Consider the following 25860-nt stretch of genomic DNA (forward strand, 5'->3'; position numbering starts at 1 on the left):
CTTCCTCAGAAAAAACGAGGAGGATTGGCATCAGATGTTAGCTCAGGGCTGATCTTCCTCACACACACACAAAAAAAGGTAGGGAATTAATTTTTTTTTTTTTTCTGAGAAAGAGTCACCCTGAACTAACAGCTGTTGCCAGTCTTCCTCCTTGTTTTGCTGAGGAAGATTCGCCCTGAGCTAACATTTGTGCCAGTCTTCCTCTATTTTGTACGTGGGTCACTGCCACAGCATGGCTGACGAGTGGTGTAGGTCTGCACCCAAGATCCGAACCTGCGAATCCGGCTGCTAAAGCGGAGTGTGCAAACTTAACCACTGTGCCACTGGGCTGGCCCCAGGAATTAATTTTTTGAAGGGAGCTTTGTCGGAGGTAGAGGGTAGGCGTCAGGGAAAGGATTTAGGGCAATCTGAAGTTACTGGGTAATTGTATTGAGGGGCAGTAACAAGAGGGATTTATAAAAAGAGATAGGAGGGGCTGGCCTGGTGGCGCAGCGGTTAAGTGTGTGCGCTCCGCTTCGGCGGCCTGGGGTTTGCAGGTTCGCATCCCGGGCGTGCACTGATACACCGCTTGTTAAGCCATGCTGTGGCGGCGTCCCATATAAAGTGGAGGCATATGAGCACGGATGTTAGCCCAGGGCCAGTCTGCCTCAGCAAAAAGGAGGATTGGCGACAGATGTTAGCTCAGGGCTAATCTTCTTCACCAAAAAAAATAAAAATAAAAAAAATAAAAAGAGATAGGAAAATCTCAGAATTAAACTAGGCCCGGGCTGGCCCCATGGCTTAGCGGTTAAGTGTGTGCACTCTGTTACTGGCAGCCCGGGTTCGGATGCCGGGCGCGCACCGACACGCTGCTTCTCAGGCCGTGCTGAGGCCTCGTCCCACATACAGCAACTAGAAGGATGTGCAACTATGACATACAGCTATCTACTAGGGGGCTTTGGGGGGGAAAAAAAGGAGGAGGATTGGCAAAAGATGTTAGCTCAGAGCCGGTCTTCCTCAGCAAAACGAGGGGGATTAGCATGGATGTTAGCTCAGGGCTGATCTTCCTCACAAAAAAAAAAGAAAAAAAAAAGAATTAAACTAGGCCTAAAATTTTTGTCTAAGACCATTGCTGGGCCCAGCAAAGAAAAAATTCTCTTTCTCTTCATCTTTGCCCATGCATTAGAAAGAGCCCTCCTGTCACTAGGAATTCTGACTAGCATGACTTCAATGGCTACACAGAAACTGAAACCCCACTGAAAATATTGGAAATGGAAAAACAGTTGTCCGTAGAAATAAAGACATAAGAGAACGTGACCTATTCATAAATTGAGGACTGCCTATGCTTTTGGTTTGTTTTCATTAAAAAGAAGTCATCAGCTAAGAACTCAGGCAGTATTCCTGTTATGTGATCCCATTGGTAGTGTTAGTCGTTTTGTACCAATGAGTTTCACGTTGCTAATGTCAGTATATTTTTGCTTTACCTAAAATGATTACTGAAGTTTTCTGTGATTTTAGTTTTAATATAGGTGTTTGTCTAATATCGGGTTTATTATTTTTATAAATATGTTATTTATATAATTCATATTTCTATTACAGATAACCTTTTATATTGTAATATTTTAATATTATTTAATGTCAGATTTATATCATTTTTCTGCAGGGAGTCTTTAATAAAGGTACTCCTTGGAGATAATGTTCAAGTCATATTTATTGCATTGTTACGTATCAAGTATTATAATTCAGAACCATGCAAGAAAAGTCTCATTGTTTGTATAGACATTGACATAAAAGTGAATACTTAATCATAAAAATTCTAATTATTCTAGTCAAATTAGTGAGCACTGCTACCTTGAACATTTCATTGAAGATGTTCATTGTGCAGTGTCCAGTATGCAGTATTGTTTCTTTTTAAATCTTCTTTGGCTGCTGATATACTTTGAAAATTAAAATAAATGCTTCATACTTCAGGGGGTTAATTTTATGAGTTATCAAAGAAATGAAGCAGTCTTATTACTGTAAAGCTGGTAGAACATGAAGATTAAAAGCAATCTGAATATTCTAGCAAGGCTTATTAACTCTTTATCTCTTTTGTGCAGTGACAACATTGCAGCTGAAGGAGGAGTTGATAGATGGAGAGGATTACAGTTTCCTGCAAGGAGCGTCTGATCAGGAAAGCAATGGCTCTGCCAACTTCTACATCAAACAAGAGCCATGAGGTGGCTCAGAACCTGAGGGCGGGAGGGGACAAATTTTACACAGGACTGATTTATAATCGATCCAGCTGTACAGCGGGGCTATTCCACTGGGACATTTTGCTAAACACAGAAAATTTCAGTTCCGGATTTTTCAGGTGGGCGGGGAAACTATTTTAGTCGTGGGGGGAAATTTTTCAATTTATAAAGATGGACAATTTTTGTGTTGTATTTGAAGCTTTTGAAAGAATTTTGTAATATTTTCCAAGTTTGGATTTATGTGCATTGTTAACAAGAACTGAAATTCTAACTTTTTTGGTAAGATTAAAGTTTAGGTAGCAGGATTGAAGGAAATGATTTAAGAAGGATATAGTCGTAAATGCAAATGAACTGTCGTTACAAATGAACCTTTTTGGTACCTGTTGGGAGATTTGGGGATTTAGAAGTTAGGCCAGTCACATCTCCAGCTTCCTTTGCTGCAGAAATATGCAACTGAACCCCCTCCTGGAGGGTTCTTCACCACGTAGATCATGGAAGGGGTAATTAATTCTGCTTGTTGGCATTTTATCGCAGCCCATTTTAAATGTTTGTACAGAAACGTTTTTCATTCTGTGAAAATTTATTTGGAGTTCTGTATGAAACTGGAAGAACTCTGGATACTTTTATATGTTTTAATTAAAAAAATGATTAAAATTATCCTAACACTAAAGTGTTAAACTGGAATGGTTGACAAGATATACAGGATCTCAGTCTACATGGTGAGGGGTTGGGGAAAATGCAATATTGTCCTAAGTTTATGTGATTTAACCTTACTAAAAAAATACCCCACGAACAGGATTCTGATCACTTCTCTGCCATTTCCCTCCGTCTGTGAGATAATACTTGATAGAACCACACCCCACAACAGATGTTCTGTATTACCACAAGAATCAAATGAAAAGTTGTTTAAAGCCAAAATGTTTAGATTTCAAAATCATTCCAGCTCTGCTTTTAACTATCCTGGATTTGTTAGAAAACTAATTTGAAAGAGAATTTTAATTTTCTTAAAATTCCATATATATATATATATATATAGTATGAATTAATTGTATTCAGAATTAGTTTTAACAATAATAACTGATTTGGACCATTTTGAACATTCCCTATTTTAAAATTCACATGGCTTCCTTTAAAAAAAAAAAAAAAACAGAAGGGTAAATTGGTGAAAGGTTTGTTCTCTGCATTTCCTAACTTTCCGAGTTGTGACTGAATGAGAGAGCTCTAGCGTTTACCAGTGAGGTTCATAAACTAAACTCTCAGGAATTAATTGCATCTGTTCTCGAAGTGCTTCTGGGTCTTAGCCTGGCCTCTTCAGAGTGGTAATATTGACCATCTCCTCTGGAATATAGGTAGGGCTGATTAGAAATTAATCAAAATGATTAACCTCTGCAGTCCTTCAGCCTATGGAATGCTTTAAAAAATGTTCGTGGAAAGCCCCAGGAGACCATTTTAAGTAAGATTTTTGTTTGAATTTTAAAATGCATAGAACGTTAAAAACCAGCAATTTATTTTCTAAAATATTGCTCTACTTTTGGGAATAATAGCATTGGTAATACGCACAGGTTTACCTCATTCTATGCAAGAGGGGTTAATAACATAAGGTTTTGTAGTTGCTACTGGAAGTAAAATTTGTTACTTTATAGTGTAAGAATGTATGGAATCGCATGTCAACATTTCTTAATACTGACTCTAGGGGCATAAATGCAGATCATATCAACACCAAGTTGATTCTCATGTGTCAAATATATGTGAATTCAGCTGTTAAATTACTGGATATTTATCTTAAACAACATTACTGAGAGGGACCTACTGTAAATGTGACATCCTCACACTTCCCAAACCTTTAACTTTTAAGAATCTTCCCATAAGCTTAAAACCTAGAAGACTTCCAAAGCAAGGGTTATAACAGTCTTTATTCTCAGGCTCAGTGAATTAAACCCAGGACTCTGATTTCATGACATGGGCACAAGAAGCCAGTTGTATGGCGTGCTCTACCAGTACTTTGGGCTTAGAGGCTCTCTGGGGAACTGCATCAACCGGGAGGAATTTGACCTGGAGCCTGGTTATTAGTTCTGTGAAATGCTCATTTGTAGCCAGGTTTTATAACCTTCCAATTCTATAGCAAAACCAGGCTCTGAGTGTTTCCGAATCTCCCATCTGTTCATGAAGTGTTTTTTGTCCTGATCCCATGACCACCAAGTTAAAGGTTGATAAGGACTTCCTACAGTCTAAACACAATCTGAAGCCCTCTGCGTTGTTCTGACTCCAGCTCCTCCTGCTGATGAACAGAAAAGAAGTTACTGCAGAGGAGATGTATGTCTTAGCCATAACTCCTGTTGTACAACTCAGTAGCCCCCGTGCTCTTTTACGGTTCAAAATGTACTGCTGACCTTGGGTTTGTTTTGATTTTTTTCCTGTTAGGATTATTTGGGGATTTTTGGTAGTTTAAACTCTTTAACCTTTTCCTTGCTGTGTATGAGGAAAGCTAAAGCTGTTATCAACTTTGTATTCTACGGATACTAACACGGGTTTTCAGTGTTTGTTTGTTTTTATTATTATTAATTTTGCGTGATGTGAATACCCTCTCCCATCAATATTTGTATTATGGTGCTATATATTTGGTAATGATCCTTTACTATTGGGAAGGGATTTTAAAAATACTGTGATTAAACTGGGTTTCTTCCTTTGATTTTCATATTTTAAATAAAGCCACAATCATTTATACAAAAGAAAAGCGTCTGTCCCTGGGCAAATCTTTTGAGGACAGAGATCAAAGTAAACTGCATAAGGTTTTTACATCATTTCTGTATGTATTTGATATATAGATCAATATCTGTACAAATTTAATCTTTTATTTTCTTGGTAACTTGTGATCATTGAGAAAGTATTTGAAACTTTCTCATGAAGTGTATATAATGGCGTGAAAAATTCCTTCAGAGAAATTTATGTTCCTTTCATTTTTACCAAATTGCAAATTTTCAGCATGGATGTGAAAAGCATTAAAATTATAACTTTGTGTACAAGATGAAAATAATTCACTAAATTTGCCCTTTTTTACACAAAATAAAATGTTAAAGTTAAGTTGTATTTGAGCAGTTCTTTAATATGCTTTGGTCTTTGAGGGGTTTCATTTTTATTCAAAATACTGATGAGTGCTTTCGATAAGCAATTGAAGGCCCCTGTGCAAGTCCTCACAGAACCTGTAATCTAGTGAAGTAAAGCAAGCACGTGAGCGAGGAAGAATTTATTAGCTGACAAGGGAGGAAGAGAATAAGGGTGGATATAAGGACATGGTTGCATTGGAGCTGGGATTCCATGGACAGAGAGGAAAAAGGCAAAACCCACAGCAGGAGCATAGGTGAGCGTGGACCACCGGTGGGGAAATTAAGTCACTTTAGCTAGAACGTGGTGTTGAGGGTTGGCGTGCTTGCTGGGAAACTTTGGGTTTTTTAGCTCCTTTAACCTCAGCAGCAAAGTCCATAAGATATAAATGAGTTATCCCAGCTAGCTCTTGCTGTTTACTTTAAGAGGGAAGGCAAAGATGCCCGTCTTTACCAACAACTGCCTCTGGAAACTTATTCAACTTTTACTGAAAAAGCAGTTTGTAGAGAATTTTATGGATATAAGATAGTAATGAGATGGATTGGGTCTCTTCCGGGGTTAATTTCATCACACTTTAGAAAAATGTAATGCATTCCAAGAGAAAAAAAAAATAGAACCTAGTTTCTGCCTTGCTTCCTACTTGAACTGTTGCTCTAGTAAGTTGGAATTGCCAGGTTGGCCCTCATTTACTACATGAGCTTTGATTGATAGATTCTTCTTTAAACCACTACGTGCCAGTTGGGAAACTAGTTTCCTAGTGTGCTTTATGCCCAAAATATGTTTTAAGAGTAACAAGTGTTCCCCTAAAATAAGTAACTTTTTAGTGCTGTGATGTTTCTTCAGCCTTGTGAGATAGGGAGAACAGTAAACTGTTTCCTTTTTACAGACTGTTACTGAGAATTCCAAGCCTCAGAAGCAGGCCAAAATAGGGCTTGCCTGTTGACAACAAACAATTAGGTAAAAAGTAATGCATTTTATTTATGTTGTTGGGTGAGGAAGATCAGCCCTGAGCTAACATCTGTTGCCAATCCTCTTTGCTGAGGAAGATTGGCCCTGGGCTAACATCTGTGCCCACCTTCCTCTATATGTGGGATGCTGCCACAACATGGCTTGACAAGCGGTGTGCAGGTCCGCCCCCGGGATGCAACACTCGAACCCTGGGCAGCCGCCACAGAAGCGGAGCACAGAAACTTAATCACTATGCCACCAGGCCAGTCCCAAGTAATGCATCTTAAATTATGCGGTTACTATGTATGTGGTTACTATGTGTTCAAAAAAAGTCTTTATTGAAAGCATTAAAGGTTCTGAGTGAGTTGTCCATTTCCACATGCCTGGCTGATAGAAAGGATTAGGTCCAAGACCCAACCTTACTCCAGAGGCAGGACTTGTTTTTTGGTGAGGAAGATCAGCCCTGAGCTAACATCCATGCCAATCCTCTTTTTTCTGAGGGAGACTGGCCCTGAGCTAATATCCATGCCCATCTTCCTCCACTTTATATGGGACGCCGCCACAGCATGGCTTGACAAGCGGTGCATCGGTGCGCGCCCGGGATCCAAACCCGAAAACCCCAGGCGGCCAAAGGGGAGTGCACACACTTAACCGCTGCGCCACCAGGCCGGCCAAGGACTTTCAATCTCACCATTGTGTATCCTTTCACGTTCATGTCTCCCCCAAGTAAGTCCTAACATCCATATCCTTCCTCTCTGCTCTCACCACTCCACATTTGACTTCACTTAACCCTCCAAACTCACAACTTGCTGATGTCACTTGGAAAACTCTATTAAGGCAGTAAAGCATAGTGGCTAAGAGCATGGAGTCTGAAACCAGCTGCCTGCATTGGAACCTGACTCCTTCACTTGTTAGCCCTGTAAATTGGCTCCGTTTCCTCAGTTGTGAAACAGGGATACTAGTACCAACCTCCTAAGAGTTGTGAAGAGTAAATGAATTCCTGTAGGTAATGTTCTTAGAAGGGGCCTGGCACAGAGCAAGCCTGTACTTAAGTGCTGCTGCTAATCCAGGTGCCTCAGCCAGTGTGCACAGGATCACCCGGGGGCACGTTACAGTGCAAGTCCCCAGGCCTGCCCCAGAATCTGTCATTTTCATAATCAAACTTTACTTCTACTTAATTTAGTGAAAGCATCTAGCATATATAAACATATGAGATTAAATTTGAAATTGAAAAATTTGTAAATTTTTTTTTTTTTTCTGGGAGACCGTTGATTCAGAGCTAGGGACTTTGCCTGTTCCTGCTGCTCTGGGATGCGTCAGCACTCTCGGGTTTTGTTTTTTTTTGTGAGGAAGATCAGCCCTGAGCTAACATCCACGCTAATCCTCCTCTTTTTGCTGAGGAAGACCAGCTCTGAGCTAACATCTATTGCCAATCCTCCTCCTCTTTTTTTCCCCAAAGCCCCAGTAGATAGTTGTATGTCATAGTTGCACATCCTTCTAGTTGCTGTATGTGGGACGCGGCCTCAGCGTGGCCAGAGAAGCAGTGCGTCGGTGCGCGCCCGGAATCCAAACCCCAGGCCGCCAGTAGTGGAGCTCGCGCACTTAACCACTAAGCCACGGGGCCAGCCCTATGAATTGTTAAATTTCTTGTCAACTGGTAACTTGAAACTAAATTCCTGACACGTTTTTCTACCAAGCTGTCAATATATTTAAGTCATTGTCCTGTAGTACAGCAATATGCATAAAAAAATGCAATATTCAGTCTTTCATATGGAAGTGGCATATAAAGCTTTCACCAGCTTCCTAACAAAAAACAGCTATTCGTCAACCCACACATTTCCGTAATCTCCAATTTTTAAGCCAGACACCAGGTGATAGTGATAAACTATATTGATAGGTGCTCTTTGGCATCATTTTAGAACTGTGCCAATCCAGCAAAATTGACCTTAAACCAGGCAATATGAATTTTGTAACTACTCACTGCTTCTAGCCCAGGAAACAGGTGAGATAACTATCATGCCAGGGAAGCGAGTAGGAAGGGGATAGGGTTTTGAGGAATATCTGTATACCAGCTGGGCCAGGGTTAACTATTCTATATCCATTATCTCGTTGAACCCTGCACTGCAGTGGTATTACCTCATTTTACAACTATCTTTAGGCTTCTGTTTCCTCATACATAACCTGCCCAATTTGCAGTCAACAAAGATGTAAATCTGGACCATTTGACTAGTCTATGTTTCACTGTCAAGTTTCAACAAATTCTTTGTACAGAAATACACATTTCTACATCAGCTAACGCGGCTGGGATGTTTATTGTTTTTAGTCTCCTTACATGCACAACCGGTGCCACACCTGTCCTCTTCCTCACTGCTTTCCCTCCTAGAGTCTGGAGGTATACTCAGGTGCTGAGAAGGATCAAATCATTCTTCCATAATAAGCAGGATTAGTTAGTTCCGGATAATGCTACGATAGCCAGGGAACCAAGTCACTTCTTCCAGTTTAGTAGCAAGCAAGCACAGGAGGCTGCACCCAGTTTCCAAAGGCTTTATTGGTAAACATGCTTTAGAAAAGAAAGATGGATCCTATTGCTTCCAAGTCAGTGGAACGAAGAGCTTTGTCCAGGGACACGTCAAGCTGTGCCCGAGGGGACTGATGCCTTGTCCACCTTACTCGTAGATCCAGTCAAAAGCACAAGACTTGTAGTCAACCAATTCTTCAGGCTTAAACCATAGGCTGATTTCTTTCTCAGCACTTTTTACTGAATCACTGCCATGAATGATGTTCCTATGAAAGAGAACAATTACTAGTTACATTTTATTTCTTTCTTTTTTGTGAGGAAGATCAGCACTGAGCTAACATCTGATGCCAATCCTCCTCTTTTTGCTGAGGAAGATTGGCCCTGAGCTACCATCCGTGCCCATCTTCCTCTACTTTATATGAGACGCTGCCACAGCATGGCCTGACAAGTGGTGCGTCGGTGCATGCCCGGGATCTGAACCCGCCAACACCAGGCCGCCGCAGCAGAGCGCACGCACTTAACCGCTTGCGCCACCAGGCCGGCCCCACTAGTTACATTTTAAAGTACAAAAGTCTATTTAACGGATAAAGCCAAGGAGAGCCACTGCAGACCTTTTCAGCCAAATTTCCACTTGAAGCAGGAGACTACCCCCAAGATATTTCCTCTGAAAAGCAGTTATAAAACTATAAAAGTAACTGATCAAAAGCATCCCTTGGGGGGCCGGCCCCGTGGTGTAGCAGTTAAGTGAGCGCGCTCCGCTGCTGGCAGCGCGGGTTCGGATCCTGGGCACGCACCAATGCACTGCTTGTCAGGCCATGCTGTGGCAGCATCCCACATAAAGCAGAGGAAGATCGGCACAGATGTTAGCCCAGGGCCAGTCTTCCTCAGCAAAAAGAGGAGGATTGGCATGGATGTTAGCTCAGGGCTGATCTTCCTCACAAAAACAGTGCTTGTACCCCAAGATTGCTGTGCCACAAAACATTCCTCCTCAAATTTGAAAAAATATAGGAAGAGCCAGACCAACCCCCAAACTAGATAAGATATATTCATTAGCAAGGGCCACTTCTGCTGCATTTTCTTACAACACTAATTTGCAAAGCCCAACCAAGACATGCTTATTGACAATGCCTTTATTTCATTTGAATCTCAAAGCTCTGTAAAGTTCCTGTACAGATTTTGTACAGGTGAGGGAACCAAAGGGTTAAGTGACACACTCGTGGACGTAGCAACACCAAGGGCAGGGCAGCACTGAGGCTAGAACCCCTCCTTTTGCCCCACTCTGTGCTTTCTATTGTGTCACACAGGACCTACCACATGCAGCTCCCTGTGCAGCACCTGAGTTAAAATTTTAAATAGCCTAGGGAAGTAACTGCTGAAGAAAGCTTTCATCCAATGATAATTACCACCTAATTTAAAAGTTCAAATTTTTTCTGAAATTGGGATATAACAAAAATGTGGCTTTGAGGAAAAGTCATCAGCACCCCTCAGGACTTACCTGCCAACTTGAATGCAGAAGTCCCCTCGAATGGTGCCCGGCTTAGAATCTGCTGGATTGGTCTCCCCAAGCATCACTCGCCCTGTCTTCACCACATTCAGCCCCTCCCAGACCTTGACAGTAGGGAAAAGGAAGTGCATAGGATCTGGCATCCAGGACAATTAGGAACAAATGTTTACCCTACCTAACAGCACACAGCAGACTAACCATTGACATGATTGTCAGCTAACCCCAGTAGGTACTACAGGCCTATATAAAATACTCCAAACTCCACCCAGTGTATCGCTAGGATACAGAGAAAGTCTATCCAACTTCGGGACTTCCCAGTCTAGCCGGGAGGAAGATTAACAAGACTGAGGAATCCTGATGCAGCCACCAACACTGAGAAGAAACAGTGATGAAAGGGTAGAGAAAAGGGATCAGACTGGAACAGGATCAGTGGGAAGGGCAGCCCAGAGGACTGTTAGAGCAAGAGACAGCAAAGACTGACAGGAAAGGGGAAAGTGTATCCAGGGAAGAGCAGGAAGGAGAAAAGGTCACCCTCAGGGAACAGGAAGGAGGTGTGCTTTCTCAACAACTGCAGTGCCTCCCCACCATACCCTCCACTTCTATTCTCTTCATTCCCAATTAGCCATTAATGCCACAGGAGGAAACAGACTGCTTGTCTCCAGCACTGGATTACAGAGGACTTTCTCCAAGGTCTGATTCCCCTTCCTTTTTCCTCCCAGCCTCCTAGTTGCTCCGTTAACTACGTAACTCCAGGAGGCTCCATTTCTAATAATTTTATTTATTTATTTCTTCCCCCAAAGCCCCAGTAGATAGTTGTATGTCATAGCTGCACATCCTTCTAGTTTCTGTATGTGGGACACGGCCTCAGCATGGCCGGAGAAGCAGTGCGTTGGTGCACACCTGGGATCCGAACCCAGGCCACCAGCAGCGGAGCGCGAGCACTTAACCGCTAAGCCACGGGGCCGGCCCAAGAAGGCTCCATTTCTAAAACAAGAAACTTGGTAGCTAGGGAAGATGTCTAAAAAAGGGACAGGCAGGCAGTGAGCAAGCCCAGTTATATATCAGCCCTTACTTTCCTGGTTCCCCCTCGTCCCGGACAAGCACTTACCATGGCCACAATGGGCCCCGAGTTCATGTACTTCACCAGCCCGGGGTAGAACGGGCGGTCTTTCAGGTCAATGTAGTGCTGCTTCAGGAGTTCCTCAGAGGCCTGGCATTGAAGACGAGGTACCAGTGAGGAAGTAAACTGGAAAGGCTCAAATATGGCTCCATCCCATCCTCAGAATCCCTCATTAACGTGGTAGGTTCTCTAAAAGTCCTGTGGTGTATTTTAGCCCACATTCACAAGCATATAAAAAAATAAAAACCCCAGGGGCCGGCCCAGCGGCTGCAGCGGTTAAGTGCACACACTCTGCTTCCGCCGCCATGTTCTCAGGTTCGGATCCTGGGCGCCCACAGATGCACTGCTCCTCAAGCCATGCTGTGGCAGTGTCCCCCATAAAGTAGAGGAAGACAGGTATGGAAGTTAGCCCAGGGCCAATCTTCCTCAGCAAAAATGAGGAGGATTGGCATCAGCTCTTAGCTCAGGGCTGATATTCTTCACAAAAAAAAAAAAAAAAATCCCATCCAAACCATGAAACCGATGGTATTTTAGCAGAAAGATTGTTCTGATCAATGAAGACACGCTCATAATGTCAATGACGTTACAGATGTTATAATCCTGAAAAGTAGGTGGTTTGAGGATCTAGATTTAGGGAGTTAAGTGTTGGCTGCAATTGAAGGAAATAAATATGCCAGACAGAGGTCATAGCAAACTCCTCTGGCCTATGCACAACGCCCTTTTAAACATTTCAGATGTTCACTGAGAACGCTCTCCTCTTCACTGACGGGCTTGTTTAAAATTTCGGTGCTTAGATACCTGTGCCCCAAATTTAACGTGAAAAATACAGTAACCACCCCACGCCGGAGTCTGCAGAGGAAGGGACACCCCACCTAAACTTCAATCATCTCAGAGCTGCAAAGCTCAACCACAAGGGACCCCAAGACTCCATTCCGTGCACGTGCAACCCCGCGTGGGCCAGGGGAAGGGGCCCGGGGGCGGGGCCCGGGGGCAGGCTCTCCTCACTCCCGGCTGCCCCCAGGGGGCGACGCCTGGGCAGGTGGCGGCCCACGGTCCGCAGCCGCGGGAAGGAAGCCAGCTCCGAGCAGGAGTCACGGTACCTCCGCTTAACCTTCCCAAGGGCGTCTGTCCCCCGGGGCCCTGAGAGAGGATCATTGGGCCAGAGGGCAGAGAGGAGAGGGCAAAGGGGCTCTCGCGGGGGCAACATTAGCAAACAGGGACCCTGACTCGGAAAAGAGACGCGACGAGCCGCTGCCGGGAAGGAAAAACTCCCGCGACCCTGCTACCGAGGGGGACGGGGAGAGGGGGCGTTACGTGAAGTAACTTCATGGCCACGAGGCGGAATCCCTTCTGCTCGAAGCGCTTGATGATCTCGCCCACTAGGCTGCGCTGCACGCCGTCCGGCTTGACGGCGATGAAGGTGCGCTCCGTGTTGGCCATGGTCCTGCGGGCGGGGGCGTCGGCTCAGGGGCCCCGCGGGGTCCAGGACCCGCAGGCCGCGAGGCCACGTGGGCGCCCCCCCTCCCGGCCGCGCCCGCCCCGCCTCCCCCTCCGTCCGCCGCAAGGACACGTGGCTTCCCGGACGCCTCCGCCCGGCCCGGCCGGGGCCGCCGCCCCTCGGCAGTCCCCGAATGCCCGCGGAGGGGGCGCGACAGGGCTCCCGGGGGCGCGCAGAGCCTGGGGGCCCGGCTCGGACCCGGCGCAGGGGGCTGGGGGGCGCCTGCGGGCGGGGACCCGCCCGACGCGGCGCCAGCGGGTGAGGGGCCGGCGGGGAGCGCCCCCAGCCCTTACCGAGAAGCTAGCGGGGCGGCGACGAGTGCGCTACGGAGCTGGAGCCGGAGCAGGAGCCGAGAGCTGGGGCGACCACCGGAGCCGGGAGGCGGCGCGGAGGAGGGGCGCGCGGCGGCCACACCCCGGAGGGCCCGCCCCCAACCCGGAGGCCGGACACAGCGGACGACTCTGTCCACGCCCCGGGTTTGCCAGAGGCAAGTGAGGCTCCAGGGGCAGGAAGTGATTTCTTCTCCTCCTGATGTCTCGCTAGTAAGACCACCCACGTCCAAATCCACCTCCTCTCTTCGGTACCTGCTACCGCACACGCACACGCACGAAAACCTGCTCTTGATCTTGAGTTCTTCACCCCGGTCAATACCATCTGCTTTCCCCCATCCCCCCGAGCACCCAGAGTTAAGCTTTCTTTCCTCATGCACCCTCAAGTCCTTATCGTTCCCACCTATGAAATCGTTTTCCTTTTCCCTCCCCTCCGCTTGAGTCCTGGTTCAAGCCCTCAACCTCCCTCATTCAAACGGGCAGCCTCCCAAGGAGCCTCAGCCTCACCTCTCCCCGCAGAGCCTCCTCAAACACCCGTCTGACCCTCGTCCCGCTGTGATGACTCCCCGCTGCCTGGAGGATGGCACTCCGACGCCACGCCAGAGCCGAGTGCCCCGTGCCTTCCGCAGTGCGCCCTGCTCCCTCCTGCCTGTCTCCCCACCCAGCACTGTTGTGGTTAGGGCAGGTCATCCAGTCCAGCCTGAGACACACCCTTGACGAGATTCTACATTTTCTCATTGGAAATCAGGCCTGTCATCTGTTTGCAGACAATTCCCACCTCCACTGTCACCGTTTGGCGGTGCCCAGCTTCCCTGGGGGAGTCAGCGAGCCGCTCCCCCTCAGCACTTACTGACCCCTGCCCAGCAGTGCTTATACCCTGAGATGATCAGAGCCCCTGTGTCTGTCTCTCCTCAGGACGGTGAGCTGACCACGGGAACCATGTGTCATCACTCTAGTGGGCCTGGCACTGCACTGATAACCTGTAGCTGTCAAAGGGGGTGACAACCCAGGCCTCTATTACACCTTGTTGGCTTTCCAGACTTCTAGTTGCTGAGCATTAGACCATAACACATTGACAATCCTCATTCTGGAGCAGGGACACCCATTGTTCCCTCTGGCCTCAATCTGCAGCACACTCTTATTTGAGCTTCCTTTTTCGAGTTACCAAATGTAAACTCTGGGAGAGAGTCTGGGGATTTCACCAGAGAGCTGTTTGCCCCTGGGTCTGGTCACTAATAGCCCCCTGCCCGTCACCTCTCCTTTCCTTCTTGGAAAGACTGTCATTGGGGAAGGTATAACCCTCCTGCCTCACAACACACATATTCATTCCTCAAAAGTCCTGGTACTCTCATCTCACCCCCTAAAACAAACAGGCTATGCCTTGTGTGAAACAGAAATGCATCTAGTTCTCAGCTGCCCCCAAAAAAGGTAGCCCCCAATGGGGGGAATCCTTTCACAATGTATATCAAATCATCACATTGTACACATTAAATATCTTACAATTTTATTTGTCATATACCTCAATAAAGCTGAAAAAAAAAACCAAACAATAACCCCATCCCAACTGTCCTCTTCTGCTTCCTCCTGAGAAATCATGTCCCCTCTATTGCCTCTACCAAAGCCAGGTGAACCGGGAAAACACCAAGAAAGAAAACCTGCTCAAGTTTGTGGCAAAAATCAACAGTTGTCAGGGCCAGCCCCATGGCGTAGCAGTTAAGTGCGCACACTCCGCTGCGGTGGCCCGGGGTCTGGATCCCGGGCACACACCAAGACACCTCACTTGTCAAGCCATGCTGTGGCAGTGTCTCATATAAAGTTGAGGAAGATGGGCACGGATGTTAGCCCAGGGCCAGTCTTCCTCAGCAATAAGAGGAGGATTGGCATCGGATGTTAGCTCAGGGCTGATCTTCCTCACACACACACAAAAAAAATCAACAGTTGTTCCCCATTATCTATCCCCACTTTCTCCCTTCTCATATTAGAACTCCTGAGTTTCATCTGGGCACAAGGTTACCCAAATAAAGATAACATTTTCCAGTTTTTCTTGTTGCTACATACAGCCACATGACTAAGTTCTGGCCGGTGAGATGCGAGGGGAAGTGGAGGTAGTAAATTCAGGGTTGTACCCTTAAAAGGAAGGGACACTCCTTCGCTTCCCTCCCCAACTTGCTGGAAGGCGAACAGAGGAGTGGTAACTGGTCCTGGATTGGTTAGAGGGAACCAAGTCCTTGGACAACCTCAAGGATAAGAGCCTTACCACCATCGTCACCCCTACTTACCCACTTGGACTTTTTTTTTCAGCTTTATTGAGGTATAATTGACAAACAAAATTCATATGTATTTAAGGTGTAGAACTTAATGTTTTGATATACGAATACAGTGACGAAATGACCACCACAATCAAGCTAATTAACATATCCATCACATCACACGGTTACCCGTTTTCTTTCTTGTGTGTGTGCGCGTGCGCGCGCGGTAAGAACATAAGATCTATCCTCTTAGCAAATTTCAAGTATACAATACAGTATTGTTACCTATGGTCACAGTGCTGTACATAAGATCTCTAGCTTGGACTTTCAAATAAAAGATAAGTAAATTTCCATCTTGTCTCTGTTGAAGTAACCAAATCAATATCCTAACAAATCAAAGCTACTTACAAGATTTCTCTTGCTTCTTCTGAGGTCATGCCAGGGACCCAGGCCCGCTATCCACATAGCTTTTCTGTTTTGGAGTAGTTAAACTGAGTCCCCGAGAGCTTCTCAAGCAGGAAGGATACCTTTTATTTCCAGTGAATCCCCTGCGCCCAGTACAGTCTTAGCAACCCAGCACCTGTTTGATAGATGCCTGTTGACTGGCTGTGCCAAGAGTGGATGGGATGCAGGGGGAAGTGAGGGATGGGATGCAGGGGGAAGTGAGGGACAGGCAAAGAATATGTGTGTGTGTATGTGTGTGTGTGTGTGTGTGTGTGTGTGTGTATGTGTGTGAGATCTCTCAGGCCAATATAAATAATTTACATAGTATTTATACTCTCTATTAGCTCAGGTTAGCCAGAGCACATGAAAAAGAAAAAAAGAGTACAAAGTAACTACGGGATGAAACATTTTAATCTGACGGTAGCACATAACACTGTACAGGGAGCACTCACGGCTCCAAGAGTTTCCCTCCAGATTATAAGGAAGGTCTCGGAAATAACTAGATTTGCTATAGCCTGGTCCCCTGCCCATGGGAGGGAGAGGAAATGGAGTGGGAAAAGCACCGCAGTCTGCTTTCATGTCACTCATAGATCCAGTTCTGAGCACAGCTCTTGTATTCGACCAGTTCCTCAGGTTGAAACCACAAGGCGATCTCCTTCTCTGCACTCTCCACGGAATCACTGCCATGGATGATGTTCCTGGATGGCGAAAGAGATGGCCACGTTACCAAGACCAGAAGGATAAACGGCCCAGGAGCTCCCCTCACTCCCATTGCCAGAAAGCCTACAGCCACCACAGCAGAAGAGGCCAAAGCTCCACATACATTAGTCTACGTCAAAAGAAAAAACTCAGGACTGCCGTTAATGTCAGGATGAAGAATGCCCTCCCCACCTCCAGCCCTCCCAATAACTCTGATGCAAGCAGTGCAAGCCTTCCGGAAGGACTTTGGCCAGCAAAGCGTATTGTACCAGATTCTACCCTCTCCACAGAGACACAACCACAGTGAGGATGACAACCGAAGGCAGAGAGCCCGCAAAGCCAAACACCAACTTAAGGGGGAGAAAAACAATGAACTCTGATTAGAAATTGATCTGCATACGGTATCATGTCCATCCTCAGGAACTCCAATTCCTGTGGCCCCTAACTTGGATTATGGGAAAGGGTAAAAAGCACCAATTCCCACCTGCCAACTTGGATGCAAAAATCCCCACGGATGGTCCCAGGCTTGGAGTCCGCAGGGTTGGTCTCTCCGAGCATCACTCGGCCTGTCTTCACAACATTCAGCCCCTCCCAGACCTCAAAGGACAAAAGAAGATACGGTCAAGAAAGAAAAGCAATCTCAGCAGAAAATCCGAAAACTATTAATTTAAAAAAAGAAAAATAAGAAGCTCCCTTAAGATGACCTTCATTCATTGGACAAATACTTAATGGAGCATCTACTTGTTCTTGCACTGGGAATACCGGTCTCCCTGCTCCCACTCTTGCCTTTCTACAATCCATTCTTAACACAGCAGCCAGAGTGGCCTTTTAAAATGCCAAGTGTGAAACCTCCCATAACTGCCCAGCACTCAGGAAGTCCATGGCCAACACACCCCTACATGACCCTGCCCCTGCCTGTGCCTCTGAACTCATCTCATTCAACCTTCTCTGCCACCCACGAGGCTTCAGTCACTCCAACCTTCTTTCTGTACTTCCAAAAGTCCCCACCCCAGGTCCTTTGCACATGCTGTTTTCTTGGTTGAGAAGGGTCTTCACTGTGAATTTGTGCATAGCTGGTTCTTTCTTCTCATTCAGATCTCAGCTTGAAAATCTTGTTCCTTGACCACCTAATCTAAACTGGTCACTTGCTATCACATCATCCTATTTCATTTCTCTGCATATCACTAATCAATAACTGATACATATATTTTTGGTTTCTTTATTATCTGCCCATCCTCCCCTTGCAAAATGTGTAGGCTTTCAACAGGTACCTGTTTTGCCTCATTCAGGACTGTATCCCCAGTGTCTAGAAAAGAGCCTGGCACAAAGACGACAACCAATACATACTTGGAAAAGAATTACTGCAGTCAACATGAGATCATCTCCCTTCCAATCAGGCAGACCTCTCCTGATCTCTCTCAGCTATGAGTCTTCAGTTGAGCAAGCAAATGCATCGTGTCTTTGGTGGGTCAGAGAGCTGACATATCCTAACTGTCTAATCCTCCCAGCCCATTTCCTCCACATCAATGAAGACCTGGTATCAGAAGAAGGAATCATAACACCCACTCTTCACTCCCCACTGAGTCATTAACATCCCACACGTGCACACTCACCATGGCAACCACTGGCCCTGAGTGCATGTATCTCACCAGGCCAGCAAAGAATGGGCGGTCCTTCAGGTCGATGTAGTGTTCCTTGAGAAGGTCTTCAGAAGCCTATACCCCAGGATAGAGAATGAGAATTGGCCCCAAAACTATCTGAGAACCAGAAATCTAATTATTCCCCACTCACCCATCCTGCTGTTTAAAAATGAGCCCTCAGCTCGCTGAGTCTGTTATAACCCAATCCCCTCTCAACGCTACCAGAGGGGAGCAGTGACGAGACTAAAATTGTTTCAGCTTTGTACCAATTTCTCCCTATGGGCCTTGACTGATCAGAATAAAACCAAAGAACATTAGAATCAAATCCAGCCATCTCATTTTAGACCGGAAAACTAACAATATATTATGAATTTCCATTCCCAGAGCAAGCCTCCACTAAAATGTTAGAGGGAAGAGAAGGAGGTGGTCTCGGCATCCAATGAGAAGCAAACTGAACCAGGTCATTTCTCGGGGACACGTCACATGTACTCGGAGGATAAAGGCCCCCTGGTGTGGTGATCAGGGGATTCCCACAGGTATTTACAAACCACTCAAAAGTCCGTGACATCTAGCAATAAATAATTTTGCTGAAGAATGAATTAGAATCTCTCATAGTGCAAGGCTGCTGTGTGGGAACAATCAAGTTAGCTAGAGAGTGAACCATCTGCTTGGTAATTCCAACTCGACTTTGTGCCACTGCACACACGCTTGTTAAGGGTCTAACAAGGTCCCTGAGTTTTTCCGGTTCTGTGGTACCGCACTCTATGAGGCAGATTGCACACGTCAGTGATACACACAAATGCAGAGATTTGCTCCCAAAAAGCACATCCAGGACATCCTACCGTCCAGTCCCCGTTAACCGTCAGTCACCAGAGTAAAATCACTCAGCCCATGATCACTCATGTTCACGCTCACCTTCCCCAACCCTTCCATCCACACAGAAGACTGTAGTGGTAGTCTCCTCACACACACTGACCTGACCTTCCCTCACCAGAACACTCTTCTAATTCTATTAGTTGGTTCTGAGTGTCTTTACTCTGCAAAACAGATCACAGGCTTTTTCTTGGGGGAGGGACCTCAAGTTTTCCCTTGTCTCCCTCCTCCACATCAGATTTAAATAACCCTGTAGACTTATGGCAGCTATCCCTCCGCCCATTCTTCAGCAAGCCTATATCCTTGATGGGAAACTCAGCGTAAAGGAGGAAATGTATGCACGTAGGGGTCAGAGAGACTCAAATGAAAATCCCAGTGGCATCAATGACCGTGTGCCTGCAGGCACACTACTTAACTCTCCAAGCCTCACGTTCCTCCCCACTAACACCCACAGAAAGAGGATTAAGTATCTCTCTGCGTTGTTATGAAGGCTGGATGAGAAAACACGTGTGCCCAGTACGCGGTAAATGCCTGATCCATAATACTTTCATTTCACTTTACCTTCAAAACCTAATGTAACATGCAAACTCTCTAGCAAGCAGTGCTCGTCCAACCTGGCTCTGATCACTCCATCATGCTCTCCCCTCAGCGTTAACATCAGTCCACTCCCTCTTATATTAAGGTAGTTTTTGTAAAAAATCACACAGGAACTCAACTGCAAATCAAACTAAATTTAAAAGGCACTAGGAGAGTTCAAAGTTGACTCTTTTAAAAGGAAAAAAGATTTCCCCTAATTTATTTGCTTTGAGAATTTGAACTATTTCCCAGGTCTGTTTGAAGAAGGGTTCTTGGCCAATCAATCCTTTGCATTTTTTTAAATATTGCTTTGAACATGTCTGGCAAGTGTGTCTGCTCTCTGCTGTTTGAGGTGGGCCTCCCCAAGGCCAAAACCAGTTTTCCCCCACATGCCCCGATGGTGCCTAATATATGCTAGACGCTAAACAAGTGGTAAATAATGATGGAAAGATTTCTTCACTAAAAACTAAGATTTGCTCCTCAACCTGCCTCAGAGAGGGGAAAGTTCTCTAAAATTATCTGCTCAGGAAGCTCAAGACCTGGAGCTCAAATCCCCCCAGGGCTTTGAGTCAGAAATCACAATGCCACGGTAAAATGTGGGACTCTGCGTTGCTAAAGGCAAAGGGAGGCTATTCCCGAAAGTCTCAAATAACTTGGTTTGTTCCAAGACTCAGCCACAATGCTAGGCCACCGAGGAGTTTTCAGGTTTCGGGACATTTGTGTGCACCCTACATAGAGAAGTCTAAATAATAGGGGAGGGGAGAAACAGAGAGGCTAATCTAGAACATTCCCCTATACTACAAAAGAAGACACAGGAAGAATGAAGTGCACTTACATGCATGAATTTCATAGCAACAAGGCGAAATCCCTTCTGCTCAAAACGCTTGATGATCTCTCCCACGAGGCTGCGCTGGACCCCATCAGGCTTGATGGCGATGAAGGTGCGCTCACTGTTGGCCATGGTCCTGGGGACAGACAGGTGGGGGAAAGAAACAGCACTGAATATCCTGCCTACCTCACTATCCCTCAAGCAGATTATCCCACAAAGCTGGTTTAAATCTGTCACGTCAACTCCAAGTCTCTCTAGTAAAAACCCAGTTCCTCCTCAGGCCCTGCATTTATGAACCCATATCCCAGAGTGGGGAAGGGTCCAAGAGCAGGGGCTAGTTATTTCTAACCCATTTGACTTAATGAGCTTCTATTGAGCATCTGCTGTGTACTCAATACTGTGGCAGAACCCCAGTAGGAGATTTTAAAAAAAGACACTATCTTCTCAGTTATCCAGATGAGGAAAACTGCACTGATAATGTGACAGTGACATCTGGTACGAGGCAGTATGAAGTACAGTTTGATCTACTGCCAGTCATGGTATTAGAACCAAAAGGGGTTTTAGAGATGATTTCCCCTTCGTTTTACAAATGAGGAAACAGATTCAGAACACCAGAATGAGGACCAAAATCCCTATTTCCAATTTTGCATGGACCAAAAGCCCTATGCAATTTACGCCACATCATAAGATGTAATGAATAATCTGACTAATAAATGGAGGATTGTGAACTAGAGCCGTCAATAATATCTGATCTAGAACATCATGGTGGAAGGAAATCTAGAGACCGTCTATTCCAGACCTTTCCTTTTACAAAGAAGACTGGGTTCACGACCTGCTCTGTCTCCACCAGATGAGAAAGGAGGCCCTCACCTTGAAAGACAGTCCCTAATGTGGAGAGCAGCACCACCTCCTGGCTCCACCATCCTGGACTTCAGTTGTTAACCTCTTATTATAGCACCTTAATATATTTGAATGTTGTGTTTGTGTGTCTGTCTCCCCACTGGTCTACAGCCTGTATGCAGGTAGCCTCCCCTTATCTGCGGGAGATATGTTCCGAGACCCCCAATGGATGCCTGAAACCGAGGATAGTACCAAACAATATACAGGCATACCTCCAAGATACTGCAGCTTCAGTCCCAGACCACGGCAACAAAGCAAAAATTGCAATAAAGCGAGCCACGGGAATTTTTTGGTTTCCTAACGCATATAAAAGTTATGTTTACACTATACTGTAGTCTATTAAGTGTGCAATAGCATTATGTCTAAAAAAGCAATGTATACACCTCAATCAAAAAAATACTTTATGGCCAAAAGATGCTAACCATCATCTGAGCCTCCGGTGAGTCGTAATCTTTTTGCTGGTGGAGGGTCTTGTAAAAAACACATAAATAAAACAAAGTGCAATAAAACGAGGTATGCCTATGTATACTATGCTTTGTCCTATGTATACATACTTACGCTAAAGTTTGATAAGTTAGGCACACTAAGAGATTAACAACCATAACTAATAAGAAAATAGAACAATTATAACAATATACTGCAGTAAAAGTTATGTGAACGTGGTCTGTCGCTCTAAATATCTTATCGTACTGTACTGCACAGAAGAGCCGGGTTTCATCGCAATTGAAGACTTGCTTGGGCTGGTATCCTTGCTGCTTAATCAGCTTCTTCAACTCTGCCGGAAGCGTGGCAGCGGCTTCTTCATCAGCAGGCGCAGCCTCTCCAGTAATTTTTATATTTCTCAGTCCAAACCTAGTCCTGAATCTGTGTAACCATCCCTTACTCGCAGTAAATGTCTTGTTCTCACTTGTTTCAGGGGATCCCTTGCTGAAGTCTTCGTACAGGCTCAACGCTTTCTGGCGCAACATGTTGCCATCCAGCGGAACACATTTCCTGTTCATGTCTTCCACCCACAAACTTAAAGCCTTTTCCATCTTAACTAAGCATTTCCCACGCACTGTGGCCGTCACTTTTGCAGTTTGAGGTGCGACAGCAAAACTAGCCCGAATTTCTTTTTCCTTCTTCACGATTTCACGGATGGAAGATTCGTTCTTACCGTAGATCTTAGCAACCTCGGCATACGATTTTTTTTCTTTCCTTATTAAGTCCAGAACTTTCACCTTTTCACTTAAAGGAAGCACTTTTCGGCTTCTCTTTGGCGCATTCGAATTGCCAACGCCGCTATTCTTGCGCTTTGGGGCCATCATTAAGTAAAATAAGTGTTACTTGAACTCAAGCACCCGATGCCGCCTCAGTCGATCTGATAACCGAGAGGGCCACTAAGTGACTAATGCGGGTAGCATATTACAGCGTGGGTCCGCTGGACAAAAGGAGGATTCACATCGCGGCAGGACAGCGCGAGATTTCACCACGCTACTTAGAAGGGCGGGCAATTTAAATCTTATGAATTGTCTATTTCTGGAATTTTCCATGTAATATTTTCAGACGGAGGTTGACCGCGGGTCACTGAAACCTCGGAAAGCGAATCCGTGGTTAAGGGGAGACTACTGAACAGGGATGGTTTACTCCTCTCTCTGTCCCTGGTACCAAGCCACAGGGCCTAGCACTCAATAAGAGCAAAAAAAAAGTCTTCAATGATCTTGACCCTGCCCCTCGAAGAAAAAGAGGCAAAGCCCCAGGAGTGGCGGAGAACTCCCGATGGAAGCTGGAAACAGCATGGATTCCCCAGGAGGAAACGGGGCTAGGAGCCAGAAATTGTCCCTATCAACGTCCCTCCACACCCACGCCGGCACACACATCTGTCATTCATTCTGCAAGCACTTACTGAGCACCACCTCCGTGCCCAGCACTGCAGAGGACAGAGACAAATAAGGCACCACTCCTGTCCTTGCGGCCTGATGGGAAAGGCAGCCAGGACAAAGGCGAGTCCACGTGGCGCGGGACGTGCGCTGACAGGCTGGCACCTGCCGCAGGCGCTCCCGCCCTGCCCTCCCATCCGATCCCCTCCCACCTCTCGGAGCAGAACTCACCCGACCTCTCCACTTCCCCCTCCCCCGACCCCACTCCTCTCCCTCTCCTCTCAGAACCCGATCCCCTCTCACCCCTCCAGCTGCTCGGGATTCACCTCCGCCTGCTGCCCCCGGCACCGGAAACCTGCCCGGCCCCACGTGGTTGCCGGCAGCCGGACGCGCGGAACGCCTCTGCCCAGATCGGCTGCCGGAGAGCGCCTTTTGCAAAACACCACTCGCCCGCGCTTCCTCCTGTGAGCCGGCTGTCATTCTAGGGAGCAACTGCCCCATGTTTAACTTCCGGCCCTGGTCTTGCATGCTCTTCCGGCAAGCTCCCTGTTTTTTAAGATTCTGTGACTCACTTCCTTCGTTCTCCAGCAAATTGGCTTCCCGAGAGGTGGCGCTCGCGAGCGCCTGACCTGAAAGGAGACAAGTCGCTCTCGCTTGACGTGTCCTCATTCTTTCCAGCCTGTCAAGCAATGAGTTCTTAATTGAGTACTTACTCGGTGCCAGGCCGTAGTCCAGGGTCTGGGGCTATAGCAGTAAACTCTTCTGTGGCATCTGGTGGGGTTGGGAATGGGGGCAAACAATAAACAAACGAGCAAATCAATACGTAATGTAGTGCATTATGTAGATGCTGCTAAAAAAAAGCAAGGCAAGGGGGAAAGATTGAAGGAGTAAACTACTTTGCAAGATTGGCTGGGAAATCTCTGACGAAGTGACAATAGAACAGACCAGCATGAAGTGAGGGAGCAAGTCCGCTGGTTGTCTGAGGCCGAGAATTACAGGGGCAAGGGGTGGCAGAAAATGCGGTTGCAGAGGGGCCGGATTATGTTGGGGTGGGAAGCCACTGGAGGGTTTTGAACAGGGCATGACATCCTCTGATACACATTTAAAAAAGTCATTCTGGGGGCCGGCCCGGTGGCGCAAGCGGTTAAGTGCGCGCGCTCCGCTGCGGCGGCCCGGGGTTCGCTGGTTCGGATCCCGGGCGCGCACCAACGCACTGCTTGGCAAGCCATGCTGTGGCGGCGTCCCATATAAAGTGGAGGAAGATGGGCACAGATGTTAGCCCAGGGCCGTCTTCCTCAGCAAAAAAAGAGGAGGATTGGCGGATGTTAGCACAGGGCTGATCTCCTCACAAAAAAAAAAAAAAAAAAGTCATTCTGACTGCTGTATGAGGAATGGATGGAATAAGGTACAAAAGTGGAATCAGAAGTCTTTTCAACAAATGGTGCTGGAGCAGTTGGACATCTATAGGCCAAAAAAAGAGAACCTCCTCCTAAACCTCCTACCTTAAACAAAAATTCACTCAAAATGGATCATAAACTTAAATGTAAAATATAAAAGTATAAAATGTTTAGGAAAAAAACTTCAGTACTGTATTGTATATTTGAAAGTTGCTAAGAGAGTAGATCTTAAACACTCTCATCACAAAAAACAATTTGTAGGGGCCTGCCGGTGGCGCAGTGCAGGTGCTCCGCTTCAGCGGCCTGGGTTCTCCAGTTCGGATCCTGGGGGCGCACCCAGTTGCGCACCGACACACCGCTTGTCAAGCCACACTGTGGCGGCGTCCCATATAAAGTAGAGGAAGATGGGCACGGATGTTAGCCCAGGGCCAATCTTCCTCAGCAAAAAGAGGAGGATTGGCATCTGATGTTTGCTCAGGGCTAATCTTCCTCACACACGCACAAAAAATTTGTAACTATGTGTAGTGATGGCTGTTAGCTAGACTTTTTGTGGTGATCATTTAGCAATATATACAAACATCGAATCATTATGTTGTACACCTGAAACTAATATAATGCTATATGTTAATTATATCTCAATTAAAAAAAGAAGGGCCAGCCCCGTGGCTTAGCGATTAAGTGTGTGCGCTCTGCTACTGGCGGCCCGGGTTCAGATCCTGGGCGCACACTGACGCACCGCTTCTCCAGCCTGTAGCCGTGTCCCACATACAGCAACTAGAAGGATGTGCAGCTATGACATACAATTATCTACTGGGGCTCTGGAGGAATAAATAAATAAAAATAATTATAAAAAAAAAAAGAAAAAAATCTTTTTTGAGAGCTAGGCAAAGAGTTTTTAGACTTGCCGCCCAAAGCACAATCCATTAAAAAGGAAAAAGTTGATAAATTGGACCTTATCAAAATTAAAAACTTTTGTTCTTTGAAAGACCCTGTGAAGAGGATGAAAAAACAAGCTACAAAGTGGGAGAAAATATTTACAAACCACATATCCAACAAAAGCCTTGTATCTAGAATATATAAAGAACTCTCACAACTCAACAGTAAAAAAAAAAAAATCCAATAAGAAAATGAGCAAAAGACAGGAATAGACATTTCACTGAAA

General features: G+C 46.0%; 3 protein-coding genes across 15 annotated transcripts in view; 1 reads left to right on the top strand and 2 right to left on the bottom strand.

Moving 5' to 3' along the window:
- MBTD1 (mbt domain containing 1) overlaps positions 1-3238 on the top strand; it is a 55528-nt gene extending 52290 nt beyond the window's left edge. For 8 of the 12 annotated variants that reach the window (XM_058560645.1, XM_058560647.1, XM_058560649.1 and 5 more), the window contains one exon: positions 2079-3237. In XM_058560645.1, coding sequence (XP_058416628.1) covers positions 2079-2197 — 119 coding nt within the window. In that variant the 3' untranslated portion in view covers positions 2198-3237. Of the gene's footprint in view, positions 1-2078 lie in introns of all 12 variants that reach the window. The other 4 variants (XM_058560650.1, XM_058560651.1, XM_058560652.1 and 1 more) reach the window with 3 other exon arrangements.
- Positions 3239-8792: 5554 nt separating this feature from the next.
- LOC131417340 (nucleoside diphosphate kinase B) lies at positions 8793-13302 on the bottom strand. Its single transcript, XM_058560659.1, has 5 exons — positions 13197-13302; positions 12720-12849; positions 11394-11495; positions 10277-10389; positions 8793-9047 (listed from the first exon to the last, which is right to left on the bottom strand). Exons 2-5 carry the CDS (start codon positions 12843-12845, stop codon positions 8930-8932), a joined length of 459 nt encoding a protein of 152 aa, XP_058416642.1. The 5' UTR covers positions 12846-12849; positions 13197-13302; the 3' UTR covers positions 8793-8929.
- Positions 13303-16498: 3196 nt separating this feature from the next.
- On the bottom strand, positions 16499-23701 carry LOC131417341 (nucleoside diphosphate kinase A 1). 2 transcript variants are annotated; one of them, XM_058560661.1, is made up of 5 exons: positions 23605-23701; positions 20549-20678; positions 18238-18339; positions 17109-17221; positions 16499-16623 (listed from the first exon to the last, which is right to left on the bottom strand). In XM_058560661.1, exons 2-5 carry the CDS (start codon positions 20672-20674, stop codon positions 16506-16508), a joined length of 459 nt encoding a protein of 152 aa, XP_058416644.1. In that variant the 5' UTR covers positions 20675-20678; positions 23605-23701; the 3' UTR covers positions 16499-16505. The 2 variants fall into 2 exon arrangements, with proteins under 2 accessions (XP_058416644.1, XP_058416643.1); XM_058560660.1 differs by lacking the exon at positions 23605-23701 and adding an exon at positions 23328-23398.
- Between the last annotated feature and the right edge of the window lie 2159 nt (positions 23702-25860).

Source organism: Diceros bicornis, chromosome 18 (genome assembly GCF_020826845.1).
Source record: "Diceros bicornis minor isolate mBicDic1 chromosome 18, mDicBic1.mat.cur, whole genome shotgun sequence".
Taxonomy (NCBI): Eukaryota; Metazoa; Chordata; class Mammalia; order Perissodactyla; family Rhinocerotidae; genus Diceros; species Diceros bicornis.

Excerpts from the sequence above, each read along its gene's own strand:
- LOC131417341 (XM_058560661.1), bottom strand. The coding sequence starts at position 20,674 with ATGGCCAACAGTGAGCGCACCTTCATCGCCATCAAGCCTGATGGGGTC. Across the intron at positions 18,340-20,548 it reads TTGCTATGAAATTCATGCAT|GCTTCTGAAGACCTTCTCAA; the intron begins GTAAGTGCACTT and ends CCTGGGGTATAG. Across the intron at positions 17,222-18,237 it reads CAGGGCCAGTGGTTGCCATG|GTCTGGGAGGGGCTGAATGT; the intron begins GTGAGTGTGCAC and ends TTGTCCTTTGAG.
- LOC131417340 (XM_058560659.1), bottom strand. The coding sequence starts at position 12,845 with ATGGCCAACACGGAGCGCACCTTCATCGCCGTCAAGCCGGACGGCGTG. Across the intron at positions 11,496-12,719 it reads TGGCCATGAAGTTACTTCAC|GCCTCTGAGGAACTCCTGAA; the intron begins GTAACGCCCCCT and ends CTTCAATGCCAG. Across the intron at positions 10,390-11,393 it reads CGGGGCCCATTGTGGCCATG|GTCTGGGAGGGGCTGAATGT; the intron begins GTAAGTGCTTGT and ends CCTACTGTCAAG.